The sequence below is a fragment of the Nymphaea colorata genome, chromosome 9, assembly GCF_008831285.2.
Source record: "Nymphaea colorata isolate Beijing-Zhang1983 chromosome 9, ASM883128v2, whole genome shotgun sequence".
Taxonomy (NCBI): Eukaryota; Viridiplantae; Streptophyta; class Magnoliopsida; order Nymphaeales; family Nymphaeaceae; genus Nymphaea; species Nymphaea colorata.
In genome coordinates, this window is record NC_045146.1 from 20,148,402 (window position 1) to 20,163,878 (window position 15,477).

The 15,477-nt window shown below is 42.0% G+C and overlaps 1 protein-coding gene across 1 annotated transcript; it reads right to left on the minus strand.

The window, feature by feature from the left end:
- Nucleotides 1–1,605: 1,605 nt before the first annotated feature.
- LOC116260155 (ABC transporter G family member 45-like) lies at nt 1,606–14,282 on the minus strand. The gene is made up of 21 exons (XM_031638281.2): nt 14,008–14,282; nt 13,444–13,564; nt 10,978–11,069; nt 10,170–10,405; nt 9,065–9,141; nt 8,901–8,948; nt 8,647–8,737; nt 8,247–8,548; nt 6,833–7,431; nt 6,461–6,621; nt 6,147–6,250; nt 5,730–5,883; nt 5,448–5,632; nt 4,817–5,149; nt 4,372–4,662; nt 4,171–4,254; nt 3,937–4,070; nt 3,601–3,828; nt 3,082–3,253; nt 2,612–2,866; nt 1,606–2,232 (listed from the first exon to the last, which is right to left on the minus strand). The coding sequence occupies exons 1-21, from the start codon at nt 14,145–14,147 to the stop codon at nt 1,963–1,965; spliced, it is 4,077 nt and encodes a 1,358-aa protein (XP_031494141.1). The 5' UTR covers nt 14,148–14,282; the 3' UTR covers nt 1,606–1,962.
- Between the last annotated feature and the right edge of the window lie 1,195 nt (nt 14,283–15,477).

Below are 15,477 nucleotides of genomic sequence, written 5' to 3' on the forward strand. Positions count from 1 at the left end.
TACCCTTTCCACAAAATGGACCGGCATACTGATCCGACACGAATTGGCTTGTCGACAAATCTGGATCCAACTAATTGAATGTCCATGATTAGCTGGTTCGGTTCAGATTCAACGCTACCTTATGGTCCAATTACTTCTCATAAAATTAGGCAAAATGAGATCAGAGGTAGGTCAGGGCTAGGCAAAGGCTTCATATGTGCCAAGGTTTGAAACTCCCCCCAAATCCAATATCCATCAGATCCAAGCAGATATCCAAATCCATTCGCATGTAATTAGAATTTGAGTACTTTGTATTCATATATTCAGGACCTGTTTAGATCGGACAATGTGACTTGAACGGAAAGGTAATTTTAAGATTGGGTCTTGAATTTACTTTTTCATGTCTAAATTTAGATTTCAATGAATAATTTATATTTAACTTGCAACGCGGAGATCATTTCATTTTCTGGACGAGAATGAATATGGACTCCAGCTCCTCAACTTCTAGTTTCCATCTATATCATGTCAGCCCATCACCCAAAAAATTTTGGTTAAAAAAAAACAACAAATTCCCTTTTTGTTTTTATTTGTTTAATCATTTTCCTATAGATAGGCTGACATGATATAGATGGAAACTAGAAGTTGGAGGAGCTGGAGTCCATATTCATTCTCGTCCAGAAAATGAAATGATCTCCGCGTTGCAAGTTAAATATAAATTATTCATTGAAATCTAAATTTAGACATGAAAAAGTAAATTCAAGACCCAACCTTAAAATTACCTTTCCGTTCAAGTCACATTGTCCGATCTAAACAGGTCCTGAATATATGAATACAAAGTACTCAAATTCTAATTACATGCGAATGGATTTGGATATCTGCTTGGACCGACTAATTAAAAGAATACAAAGTCATATGCGTCTCAATGCTTTGGACTTCAACAAACATCTGATCCAAATCTGGATCTTACTGGGAAAGACTCTAGTTTACAAATTTTGGAGCTGAATGGCAATTATATCTGTATCCTGTACCTCCCCCCAAATCCAATATCCATCAGATCCAAGCAGATATCCAAATCCATTCGCATGTAATTAGAATTTGAGTACTTTGTATTCATATATTCAGGACCTGTTTAGATCGGACAATGTGACTTGAACGGAAAGGTAATTTTAAGGTTGGGTCTTGAATTTACTTTTTCATGTCTAAATTTAGATTTCAATGAATAATTAATTACCTATCAATGAATAATAGCTGAATGGCAATTTACAAATTTTATGAAATTCTCCTGTTCGCCACTAAGTAAAAGAAGCTTTTTGGTGTTGAGATTACTCAGTGTTCCTTCCTCCACATGTAATTTAATGAAGTCCTTAAGGGCTATTACTTGAGCTGCAGCCTGCACTCTATATAGAGGCCACAGTGTAGCAAGGGAAGGGAAAGGGGCGAGGCAGAGTGATGGAGTTCTCTGCCAGAGTGGGCATGGTAGTGTTGTACCGCCACTCCACTAAATGTTCAACTATATTTTACAGCTCCAAATCTGCTGAATTATTTACAATGTCAAACTCAAAAGCCCAAAGAGTACATGGTGTTCGCTAGTCGATGAGCATTCTTAATGTTGAACATATGATCATATGACTTTAAATACAAAAAATATAAAGTTGAGAGGTCTGTCTTGTACAAATTTGATATTCTTTGTGAAAAATTTTCAGAGAGCTGTGCAAAGACTTTTCCCCTGACTTATTTTCCCCACCAACCTCAAACGGAGACAATCCCAAAAAAGCGTAATTTAATCCGCTTCTTTTGGTCATGGCCCAAAGAAGTAAGGTGGCGGAAGGGGACAAATAGCACCCTTTGTATGTCGTATTTACAGGACTAGTTGACAAGAAATGGATACATATGACAACATGGTACCGGGCCCTATTATTTTTCCATCAGAAAACAGAGCCTGTATAATATATATATGGAACCAATATGCACCGTGGCTCGATCTCATCTCCTTTGGAAATTGAGATGCTTGATGTTGAAGGCGAAAATGAAGAGGAAGAGGAAGATGATGCCCACATGGAGTCCAAGAATCGGGAACAGGAAGTCCGAACGCAGGCCTAGATAGGTCTCCATGAATTCTTTGGCAGTCTCTGGTTGATGTCCGAAAATGCTGACGGCTTCCGGCCGATCATTCAACTGGGTCACCATCATGCCGTATATTGTCCACGCCGCCGGGTCCATCCAATAGTACCATCTAGTCCACACACGCATCAACTGCACAGAGAAGCAACATAGGGGTGGGGATTAATTACTGCAGATAAGGCGCCGCCGTTAGACATACAATTTGTGGAGGCGTTAAGTGGGAACCGCAGAAATTTACATGGCAAGGTTGAGACTTGACCTGACCAGGGTTGGAGACTTTGAGACATTTCATATTCCCCTCATATCACTACTCACCACATGTGGTGGTGCTACTTTTAGTTACGCTACATGCAAAAAGCAATTAAAATTTCCTGCTAACTCAGCATTTAGTTGACCAAGTCCGCCCTGTTCCTCCCTTTGTTGGACACAGGCTACACCGCTCTATAAAGTGGTTGACATTTCGTGCTAGTGATCTAGACACGAAATTTATATGCATTGTCGAAAAACATACCGGCCTTGGGAGGAAGAAGCCCGAGAAAAGATTCCATAAGACGAAGAAGAAGAAGGACAAAGCTGCTGCCATCTCGAGGCTAGGCAAAAACGACACCAGCATCATCCCAAGGAGAGTGAAGTACATGAAGCCCAGGAAGACAAAAGATATGAACCACACAAACTTTATAAGCGTCCACTGGAATCCAATCATCGAATACACAATGAACGTGAACAGTATCACTTGGAGTATGATATAAGGAATCTCCACAGCCACCTGCAAATCAACCCACAAGCAATCAAAATTGGAGAAACCAGAATAATGTTGTTTTAGCTCCATATTTTTACGTTAGGTGGCGAGTAAGGGACAAATACTTCAGTACAGTCAGACATCAGTTGTAAGGGGAGGAAGAGGAAGCACGAGAAACTGAAAAATTGCAACTGGTTACATCTTTTCATGGAAGAACGGACCAATTTACATCTGTCCCCTACCTGAGAAATGGCGTAAGGCAAGGCCGAGTACATTCCTGCTGACTTTTCTCGATAGAAGACGGTCCTTTCAAGCCACACAATAGGTTGAATTGATGAACAGTTGACAAACCCCAAGAACAAAGCCGACACGTAGAGGGCTCCAAGAGTATTAAACAAATCTTGCTCTCTCTTTCTGTGTAAACGAGGAAAACAATAGCACAATAGCCTTTAGGTTGTTAGTACACCTAGGAATGAAATGTCGCGCTTACGCACAAACTCACAATCGTCCTCTTCAATGCATATAAGAGATGCATGGAACAAATTGTTGTGTCCCAATAATCAGAAACATTTTCTTGGATATTACTTGGTAGACACATGTATTAGATCAGAACGCATTAACAAGTTTGGAGTTTTTCGACCAAGCAAAGAATCTCATGCGAAAAAGTTCAACATGGTTTAGGAAAATAGTTACCTACGAGCTACACACAAACACACACACACACACACACAGAAGAGAGAGAGAGAGAGAGAGAGACTTACGGCTTATAACCGATGTTCCAAAATATGGTGCCAAAGAGAACGGCAACTATAAGTGTAACAACGAACCGAATAAGGTTTTGCTCAGGGTTCCTCCAATATGACCAATGTTGCTTCAAATAGCAAGCAACGCACTGAGTTTTGAAGCTTTGAGCATATCTTGATGTGAAGACGAGTTCCTGTGAACCTGGCAACGGCTTACTCAACTCTTCAACCAGTTGCATGTTTTCCCTGACAGAATTCACATTTATCCGTTAAAGACGAAAGAATAATGAAAAAAGTGGAAAAGAGAACACAAGAAGATCATCAGTAGGACTCAAGCATAGACAAGGGCATTACTTGTATAAAGGAGAGCGCTGATAATATTCTGCAAAGTCTATTCCGAGATCAAACTCCATATCCGTAGATGTCACATCCAACATCCACGCTGAAGGGTTAGAACCACTTCTCATCTTGGGTACCCCAGGAATTGCCTGCAAATTAGTTTTATGCTTCACTCGTAAGCTCTAATCACAAGTTTAATACTTAGAAGAGCAAATCAACAACTGATCACAGAACCGTTTTAATTTTTACCTCAAGATATTTGACCATGTTCTGCGCAGAATTTCCTAGTGGTCCACTATAGATAAGTTGTCCTCCTCTTTTCATAAGTAACAGCTGCAATTTATATGCCAACAGTTATGAAAATTAACAAATAGGCAGATACTTCCCAATACAGACAATCGAGAGATCTGTCATTAGAGTTCATATGCACTATAATGTTTTTGTTTCTACCTCATCAAATGATTCAAAGATCTCTGTGTTGGGCTGATGTATTGTACAAACGACCGTGCGTCCAGTATCAACCGTGTTCCTCATTGCTCTCATGACTATGGTTGCAGCTGGAGTATCGAGCCCGGTCGTGGGTTCATCCATGAAAATGACAGATGGATTAGAGACCAGCTCCACTGCAATAGTGAGGCGCTTGCGCTGATCAGTAGTAAGGCCGAACAAGTCAGGGACGCCAACCAATGAGCCCTTCATTCCCTTCAACTCCACCAATTCCATAACCTCATCCACAAATCTCTGAACCAAGTATAAATTAAGGGCTGTTAGTTTTAGAAATTCAGCAATGACTCGATATCCAAAGGATCAGCAGATGCATCAAAATCTAGTAGAATTTCATTTTATGCAGAAACATGTTGGAGGAAAGAGAGTATTAATTGCTCAAGGGACATACAATTCTGGTCTCCGAAGATATCTCGGGAGGGAGTCGGAGCCATGCAGAGAAAAGAAGGGATTCATGAATGGTAATGTAAGGAGAATGTATATCATTCTGTTCACAATAGCCAAAGACCCTTGCAAAGGTTTCCTGCTTCTTTGGATATCCAGAGACCTTGATGCATCCTTCTATATAACCTCCTGTCTTTCTTCCAGCCAAAACATCCATCAATGTGGTTTTACCAGCACCAGTCACCCCCATCAGCGCTGTAAGAGAACCTGGCCTGAAGGCTCCACTAACATCTTTCAGTAATTGAATCCTCTTCTCCTTTATCCCATATTTCTTCATTTCCTGCACTTCACATATTTAAAGTTAAAAAGACGAAAAACAAACGCATGACAAACTTAGCCATGAATTATACTAACAATGACCAGCTGATTGAAACAATGCACCACCATCCCCCAAAACCAAATGTCACTACCTTGAGTATTTCAATCGGCTGAATGTTAAGTACACGCAGAGAGAAAAACACACTCAATCACACAACAAGTCAAAGACGCATTGACGTGAAAAGACATTCTACTGAGTACAGACCTTTTGACTGACAGAAGATAGACATAGATGGAGAGGCGGTGAGTGCAGAAGTTACCGGGGGCGTGTCCACGAAGTAGTTTATGTGCTTGAAAGTGAGAGTCAGCGGTTGGAGCGGCAAGACCATCCGCCTCTCAGGAGTCCCATTCGGTAAGCCGAAGGTGGGGCTGCTGTCTCGCCGCGCATGCACCCTGCTGTCATCTGCCGGAGCACTTGCAACATTCCCATGAGCTTTTTGAGGGGCTACAAGGAGTCCAAGAACCACATGCTATGATGTTTGGTGATGGTACTTTAAAAGAATAAAAGAGTAATTGGTAGAGAAATTGCACTATGTTCATACCCCTGAGATACATCAAAGCAATTACGCAGAGCGTGTTGAACAGCACGGCGAAACCGCAGAGAGCTCCAATGCAAATCCAAAAAGAATATTGATGAAAGAACATTCCTCTTGCTTTGAGGAAGGTCGTGCCGATTGTGTCACCACCCCAAGTTGGCTGCCGAAAGGTAAACAACGAACACATTTGAGCGTCTGTTATGTAATGCCCTCAGATCAGGTTATATCGAAATCACTAGTCCTGGTGATTTGCATGTGCTTTGCACCGAATGCCAGAACCTCAAATTCTTTTGCTTCTGAGGTTTTGGCTTCCGATTCTTCACGGACGAGTTAGGTTTTCGTTCACCATCAACTTGTGATTTTCGCTTATCACCCCATGATTCATGAGATTCTTTTCACAAAACAAATACAGCCCCAACTTACCGTGTTCCACCTTTTATCCAGGAATTCATTAAGAGCCACCGCGTTCTGAGCATACGTCGCTGGAGATATCCAGTAGCCCCAAATCCACCAAGGGTGGATGTCGTCTGTAAAAAAGGATGAAAGAAGGGTACAATTCAATAACTCTTCCAAAGTGGAGCGTGTAAGAATGAATGACAATACTCTATTGTTTTTCAAGTGAGAAGAGAAAAAGTACATGCGATTCCACATTTTTCTAATAAAGTTTATAAGTAGGGATGCATCATGCTTATGGGTCCTGAAAGCATAGAGCGCCTAAAAGAGAAGAAAAATCCGACCTTTTGAGAGGACAAAACCACCGAGAACGTAGATCGTCACAAGGATGGTAATCCCCAAGACGTTGGAGGCCACTTGGGTCCTCGCAAGTGCAGCAATCAAACGATTAAGGCCAATTGAGGATTCTTGTATGCAACAGAAGGCCAGGAACAGCCGAAATAGCCTAGAGAGAACGCATGGAATTTTTGTGAGCAAAAGGAAGTAAATGCTAGTTAATACAATCTATCTTCTCCTCCACCAGCTGGTTACAGATTAAGCTATGTTTTAATCATGAAAAGATCGTGTAGAATTTCAAGAATGTGAGAACTCGCAGTTGCTGTGGTGTGATGATGTAGCGAGTTTAAGCACAATGGGAGGAAAGGGCATGCAAGTACCTGTTTGCAGAGCGAGCAAAACCGATGGGGAAGTAGGTCACCAAGAGCCACAAAGCTGATTCAAACAACGTGATGGGGACGTGCAGCAATATTGCTGGCACCAAGAATGTCCATGCTGGGTAAGACTGCAGGTCCCTCTGCTTGTAGAACACCGGAAGCCTCAGAAGCAACATGGTGAGCTCCACCATGCCATTGAACATGAGCACCACCACGCCCGCGTATATGGCGCCTAGTAGCCTGATGAGCTCTTGGTCGATCGGCGGCGGGTCCTTCCCCCTTGAGAACGTAGACGTCACGATGATGGCTAGCAGCACGATCTGAACTGCCTTGAAGGCGTGGGCGACGCTGTTCCTCCTCACAAATAGCAGCTCCCTCGACAGGCTTGCCTTGAACAAGTCCCACTTCTTCACTTTGAAGGACTTGGACGGCAGGACCGCAGGCTGGCTCTCGGTGGAGACTTCACTCTTCTTCAAGTCCCCATACAGGTTTTGGCCCATCTGGTACGATTTGAATGACTCCACGAACTCTTGGTTGGAGACATACCTATAGCACTCGTTCCTCTTGGCCCAGTACCGTGATTGATCCTTCCCGGAAGTTACCTGCGTCACGTTCAACTCTTAACAAAGGCTAAAGATGTAGAGAAAACTTTTCTGCTTATATGTAAGTGAAAAAGAGGAAAATTAAGGAGCCACAGAGTTCTTCTCTTGGTTTCGAAATGATGGTACTCTATAATCTTCTCATCTTTAATGCATATGAATTGTTTTAGAAGAATCAACTTCTTGTTTGCTTAATTGCCAACAAAAAGGGTGGTGGCAATAGTCGGACCGCATTTGCGCGGTAGAAAACGTAGGAGACTTAAGGTGCTTGTGCCATATATGATTGGTTGGGGTAGACAATCAGTTGAAAATGAGTATAGATCAGGTTACCCGGTGCCGTTACTTCAGAACGTAAATTTCCATCCTCTGTACATTGCCAAGGTTGTAAACAGCAAATTAATGCACATAAAATCCTTATGTTAAGGCGTCAAAGACTGACCGAGCAGTACTCAATCCATCGAGGTTGTAGGTTTCAGAGTTGCTATAGCAGAGAGTTCAGTGCAGGTTCTTGTTTCACTGAAACCTGACACTGTGAAGGGATATTTCAGAAAAGCAGGCTTTTCGCATTTGAAGGACAAGGAACATATTTTTATTCATTTTTTACTCAGTTTTAGGCATTTGAATTAAAGGATATACAAGACAAAGCAAATGGTTAGATGAGAACTATAGCTAATTTGCTACTTGAACATGTATTGATTGGTTGATCATTCACTTGCAGGTTAAGCGCCTGGTCTGTTTATATATTCAAACCGACAGGTAAAGAATTCCGCTTTAATTTTGTGCTGCCAAATTTGTATGAGCTAGCGGAAGAAATGTACCTCTAAGAGGAAATCAGGGACGTTCATTTTGTCGGGGCATTTGAATCCCATGAGCTCAAAGAAATCGAGGGCCTTCTCGCGCGGGCCTTGGTATAAAATCTTCCCCTGGCATAAGAGTATGACATCGTCAAACAGCTCAAATGTCTCCGCAGAAGGCTGCAGCAGCGTCATGACCATCGCCGTGTCCATAACATGAGCCATATGCTGGAGGAATTTCACGATCTTGAACATCGTGGAACTGTCTAAACCGTTTGATATCTCGTCCATGAAGAAGGCTCTTGCAGGACCAACCAACATCTCCCCTGAGAAAAGCAGGGCGCAATAAGTTTAGCCGCTTTTAGCTTTTTATAATTCTAATTACTTTCTAGTAGTGACCGCTCGTTTCAGTGACATGCCATACCAATGCTAACGCGCTTCTTTTGGCCTCCTGATATCCCTCTCCTCATCTGGTCACCCACCACCGTGTGTGCGCAGATTGAGAGACCAAGCACCTGCAATGAAACAGAGGAACTGAATCTCCAAAACTTCCATCAAAGCATGCATGACACTTATATATCACCTACGACTGACTGACTGACTACCCATCAATTTGTATGACCCCTTTTCATTTCAGTTCATGCGTGTGTACCCGGAAAGCGTAAAATGAATTGCTACCTCGATGATGTAGTCGACCGTCAAGTTCCTTCCATTCATTTGGGAGGCCTAAGAAATTTGGGATCACAGAAAGAGGGTCAATTTCAGAAGCGTAGACAGATAGTAGCGAATTGCTTCGAAAAATGAAGATGGATAAAAATCACAAAAGAATGCAACCTAACGACCTTAATAAGTGCGTCAATCTCCGGGTCGTGTTTGGCGCCCGTGGCATCTTCTGCTCTTGAAATTTCCGACAGAATTTCTTTCAAAGTGCAAATCAAGAAAATTAACGCCCACCCCAAATTGCAAAACCAATAAAACACATGGAATCAGTGTAAATTAATTGAAATACAAATTGCTATGTAGGCCTGCTGGGAGGCATGCAGATCGACTTAATTGAAATTGAAAGGTTTATTAAGAGTACGTTATAACCATTACATTTATACTTTTGATTTTCAGAAAAGGATTTTGCACATAGCAAACCTTAAGCAAGTTTATCAAACACGACGCATAACATACTTACTCTTCATGCCTGGTAAAATTTTATATTTAGGTTTTAGAGTATACAAGCTAAATGGTCAATCTAAGTTGACAGATAAGTAATTCGGTCAGAGATTTATAAAAAGTGCTACGTACGTATAAATTTCTCGGTGGAACGCTATAAAAAAAAGGTTTAGCTAATAGAATGGCAAGATTAAGAGTTAATATAATGATGACTTCCCCTTAATCCATTAAGGGGCCACGAGTGGTATTCGTACCGGAAATTGTTCATTGATAAAGTAGTACTATCAGATCAGGGACTTATATTTTTTAATACGAAGTGCGAAGACTAGATTGATTTTGATTGTTCTCCCTCTCTTTCACGTTAATTTATGAAGAGGGAAAGAATGTAAAAAAAAAAAAAAAAAAAAAAAACTAAAAGGGGAAGAAAACGATGTTTTTGTAGCTTTGAATTAAAAGCACTTGCGGTTGCCCCTACAAGTTAAGTTACCACCAGCCAAGGTTTCTTGTTTTTTTTTTTTTTTCCTTCCTTTAAAAAGAAGGAAGAGATCTTGACTGAAACCATGTGACTGCATTGAATTCTTTTGATTGATTCGTGATAAGAAAAATCAAACGCGTCAGAATGGAGGGCCATCTTTAATTATGAGGAGGAGGCCAATCGTCCAACCGCCATTCATCGACGCTCTGTAATGTTCCGTGCATAACCTGATAAACTACTACTAAAAGAAGCGGCGCTGCAGCAAGGTTACTCGCAGGAAGGAAGAAAAGAAGCAGCTCGTACGTACGTACCTGATAGGGTGCTGCTACCGAAGAGCTGGTGAGAGAAGTGGAGCGTCTCCTGCACCGTCAGCTCGCCCTGGTGAAGGTCATACTGGCTCACGAAGGCGGTCGCCTGCTTCGGCACCGACTCCAAACCATTGTATTCCACTCTCCCGCTCACTCTGAGCCCCGATTCCAGCTTTCCAGCCAGTGCTCGCAGCAACGTTGACTTCCCTGATCCGGGGCGGCCCAGCACTAGAACCATCCTGCTCAGCTCAGCTCCACCACAACCATTAATTGAATTAGAATTCAAAATCGAAATACCCCATTGATCTGGGTGGCTGGTAACTTTCAATGTGCATTGTTTTATCTTTCAAAACTTCCTCGCAATCGATCCGTTTTTGAGGCGGGGATGGCGAAGAAAAGCCAAAAAGCATTATTTGTTGTCTGATGATGAATTGAATACCAACAACCGATTGGAAGTTTAACATTTGCGCAGACTCATCAAGGTTAGGTAAAAGTTATCCGGCTCACGGTGGTGGGTAGGACTTCAATCCCTACCCCTTAGCCTCCGCTTGTACAGTCTCAGTCTCCCACCGGTTGTTGGGAATGCCTGACTATTCGGTTTAGGGATAAAAATTACATTTCTTAAAATTTTATTAAAAAAATGTTTTAAATAAAATATATAATTTATTTGTATTATAAAAAATTTAATATATGTTTTTTGTACAAAATCAACCATATATTTACAAAGTTAAATTGTAAAAAATAATATTTTAGCAAAGTAAGTTTTATACATAAGATAAAGAGAAGAGAGGTACATGGACAAAAACAATACCGAGATGGGTAGATGTGGCCAGACAAATCGTCGAGTATCTTCACCACCACCCGCTTGTCGCGAAAGACTCGCACATAGCTTCTCATAATTACCTGCACACACATGCACAACACCATCACATCCATCCACAAATTTCTGCCCAGTGTGGAGGACGGGCGGGAAATGAGATGTGCACAATACCATAGATGTATAAGCGTGTTGTGACATGGGCAAGAGACTGCAGCCCTTTAACCGTGACCTTCTCCAAACTGACTTCTCCCCTCACCCACAGCGCGCCATTCTTATTCATTTTTAACCGGAAAGGTAAAAGATTTCTAGCTTAGGTAATCACACATGACATCGCATAATAGGACCATCTGCAGGTGGTCCATTCAAGGATGCGAAGAATGCTTTTGTAGAAATCATCTGATGCTACTTCATCTTCGTCATATGCGCCTTCCCAATTAATTCGACCGCAACAGTTCGAAAACAGGTGTCCGGCAAAAGACTGCGATAGTTTCTCAACCAATTGTGGACCACTCTTATGGAAACAAGATCAGCCGGCTTTGGTTGACGGTGCTTCTGTAAATTTGTTTTCGATATCTAGAATCACTTATCTAACCGTTGAAAAGGTCTAGAATCACTCAACTATGTAAGCATAAAAAGGTTCAGATAAATGGTGTAAAGATGTAAATTAATATTATATAACAAAAATACTCATCACCTTTTTTTTTTTTTTTAATTATTCATCACCGCTGTGCTTATATATATATATATATATACAGTCACTAATGGTTAGTGCACCTGTCTCGGTGATCTGCCAATGCAGAACCATGATCATCGACCTACCCAATTTTGAAATATTTAATGTTGAAGGGGTGTCAGTCCTAATAACTATTCAGGGTTGAAATGGAGTTGGGATGTACCCTTACAGGTAGGTGTGTGTGTGTGCTGCCCTTGGAACTCACCAAGGGTAGGATCCCTATGCTTTCCAAATCAAAAGGTGGTCCCCTGTTTGCTTGTTTGAATTCTGTACCGCCATAAAAACTCTTTCCAGCGGACCTGGTTTTGGCATCACGTACCAGTTAAAAGCAAACTTGGTTTCATGGTAAAACCAGCTCTACTCCAACGTCATCCACACAGCTATTGAGCAGCTGCTCCATTTAAAGGGTACGTTGACCTTATGTTGTTGGCAAAAGTGAATGGTAATTTCTTGGATTTCACTACATTACTGTTACTGCATCTGAACTAGTCACGACTCTACCGTTATGGAAACCAACACATTCTTAAAGCAAAAGAAAAAAAAAATGTAGGGAACTATCTGAACAATGCAAGGAAACACAATTCAATAATTAAATGCTTTACGTAATAGAAATACTACAAACAGTAATGTGTTTGGAGGTCTTCCTGTGCATGTGCATGTCAGTAATGAGTTCAGTCTCTTCTCCTCATGCCTTTACTTCCAGTCGGTTGGACACTATATTCCCAATAGCAGCCAAGTTGGGTGCGAATGTTGACTTGCCACAAGAATTCCAGGGCGGGCATATACACCCAAAAAAATTAGTGGGGAGAGAGAGAGAGAGAGCGAGAGGGATGAGGCAGGCCCAGTTTAAGAGACGTACTTTACGGCTGCTCAAGGTGATCTTACCACAGGTTCTAAGTTGGTTCCAACTAAGTCCTCCTCCATTTCATCTACGAAATGCCTCAAATTCAGAGTGCGTTGGATTCGCACGTCCAAGTTGGTTCATGGTTGGCAACTTCTGAGATTCTTCATTCAATACAACCAGCCGAGGATCGGCCTTATGGGATCCAATCTTAAATCTATATTGCATATCCCGCCAGAGTCAGCTCTTCAATCATATAGGTGGTTGAGTTGCAGTAATTGTGCATCAGAACACTAGTGTGGGCACAGGCACCGCTATACTTTATGACAAGAAAGTTTGAGAGAAGGATTTAGATGTTGCTATCTACACAAGCAAGGCTGTTCTCTCATCCTCGGTTTCGCTGGAGGGGTGGGTGCAACTCTACCAGGCGTGAGAAAGACTCTAAACTAGAATTTCTTAACAAATGACCCAATCGATCGCCTCAGCAGTCGGTTAATTAAGTGATACTCAAACTGGAGAATCGGTCTGCGTTCCTGACTTGAGGAAGCGTTCATTGGTAGATGATTCCGCTTATGCTCAGTGTTGTCATGTAGGCGGATCTTTTTTCCCTCTGTTTAGAGTTGTCATACAAAAAAGGAAAAAAAAAAAAGCCATAGCTAGTGCATTCATTTATTTGGAGGCACTGGTGGATAGGGCCGGACAGGACAGGACCTAACCTCCTTCTCAGGGGCTGCCTGGGGACCAGAATCTATGATCCCTCGCCGGCCGGCATCCTGGGCGCCGGGCCGTACTACCAAGAAAAGAAACTTCAGGTTTTCTTGCTTTAAGCTTAATAAAGATAACATAGTGCTTCCATTTGGAAGAAGGATATAGATGACGGTACCTCCATGAGATTGATGGTAGCATTCCACAGTGTAGGGAGTGCTCTCTTTTGCTTTCGAGCGTTCGCTTCCACATTCAACTTGTCGAATCGTATCTCAATCTTGGGAAGATCGATATTCAGACTGCAGAAAGGAAAGACAAAGTTATCCTGGATTTCTTAGACGAGCACTTCCTCCAAACCTCTTTTCGAGGCTAAAGGAAAAAGAAACTTGATTAAAGGATAGACACATGTGTTAGCAGGAGGGACATGGCGGTCTCCGAAAGGAGAAATTGACAAAAAAAAAAAAAAAAAAAAAACACATGCAGCTGCGCCCGCTGCTGAAGGTCAAACTTCGAAACTTCATCTGGTTTACGACTCCTCCACTTATGCCGTTATGCGGGCGCAGAGGGACAAGAAAGAAAAAAGAAAAAGGGGAAAGCGGGAAGAGAAGAAACACCGGGGCATCTGTTATTCAAATCTCTTGTGGTTGTGGATACTATATATATACGTTCGTGCTCAGAATGTACAAAAAAAAAAATATCACTAGCTGGACACTTTGGTGACGAGGAGAGACCGGCGGTTTACCTGTCGAGGCGCTCTCTGAGCCTCGTGAGGAAGCGCAATTGGTCTTCCTCCTGCATCATTCTGCCGGCGCAATCCTCGGCGGAGGAGCACTCCTCATCGAAAATTTCAGGCCCGCTTCTTCTTTCTGGGGCTTGGGCCATTTTCTACGTCCTTAACCCTCGCCGGGAGCTTTTTAAAAAGAAAAAGGACTCTAAGCTGGCCGTCGGGAGATTAAAAAAAAAAAGACTCCAAACCCTAAGCTCCACTCAACGAGAGAGAGCAAGCGGGTTGTGAGGGATTCGTAGGCTGCAGTGGGCATTTTATACGTAGATATACAAAGGGATTGCGAGCGATTTCATAATGGTGCAAACGGAAGGACGTCGGTGGGCCAGAAGGTTGATGAGTTTAAAGGAGGGTGGTCGACTTTGGCGTATTTTTCGCTAATTAATGGATGGGCCACCGAGGGTGTAAATGCCGATGGTCTCCCATTCCATTATGAGGGTTGGCAGCAGCAGCAAGGGCGCACACCCATCCATCTGTACGTGGTACAAGAGAGGGTGGGACCCCATCCATTTAACTCTTCCCTCGTCGTATTATACTGAACCCAATGTATTTCGGCAACACCTCTACCACATCCGTGTTCAGTTCAGCCTTATTCATCTAAACCATGGAATTACAAGAAAAAGGAAGGTGTTGAGATATTCTCTCCATATTGAGATATCGTTCAATATGGCAATGAGTGAATGGGGTTGATATTGCTTTTCTTGGAATTTCTCTTCATTAACCACTCGATCCTTCTCTTCTTTATTTATAATCTCTGCATACAGATCCATATTGAGATATATCGTCCAATATGGCGAGGACTGAAGCGGGTTGATATTGCTTTTCTTGTAATCTCTCTTCACTAACTGCTATAACCAATCGATCCTTCTCTTCTTCATTTACGTCTGCCAGATCCATATTTTGAGATACATCATTCAATATGGCAAGGAGTGAAGAAGGGGCCGGTTCATAACGCTTTCCTTGTAATTTATCTTGTAACCAATTGATTCTCTTCTTTATTTGTCTATTACCAAGTCTGGAGATATACTCTAGAATGTCCTATGGTATGCATATAACTAACTGCTTGTATATATACACCATCAACGAATTGAAATATATACATTAAATAAAAGACCCCTAGCTTATTCTCGTTTTATTTAGTATTCCCAGTGATCTCCGTTTTCACAGGAACACTCGAGCTTAGGAGGTGGCTAGGTAGGCCGGACAGAACTGGCATGACTCAGTTAATTTTCTTCTCGGAACAAGGCAGAAAATGCACTGAACCTAAGAGATTCATCTTTTCATCATACAGCGAACCTTGTATGGTGATGAAAGCAAAAGGGGAAAGGGGGGTCGACCACGAATACAAGTTTTAGGCACAACAATCCTTTTTAATGAATTTGTCCAAAGGAATTTGTGGCTTGAGCTTGCCAGGAACTTATTGATGAA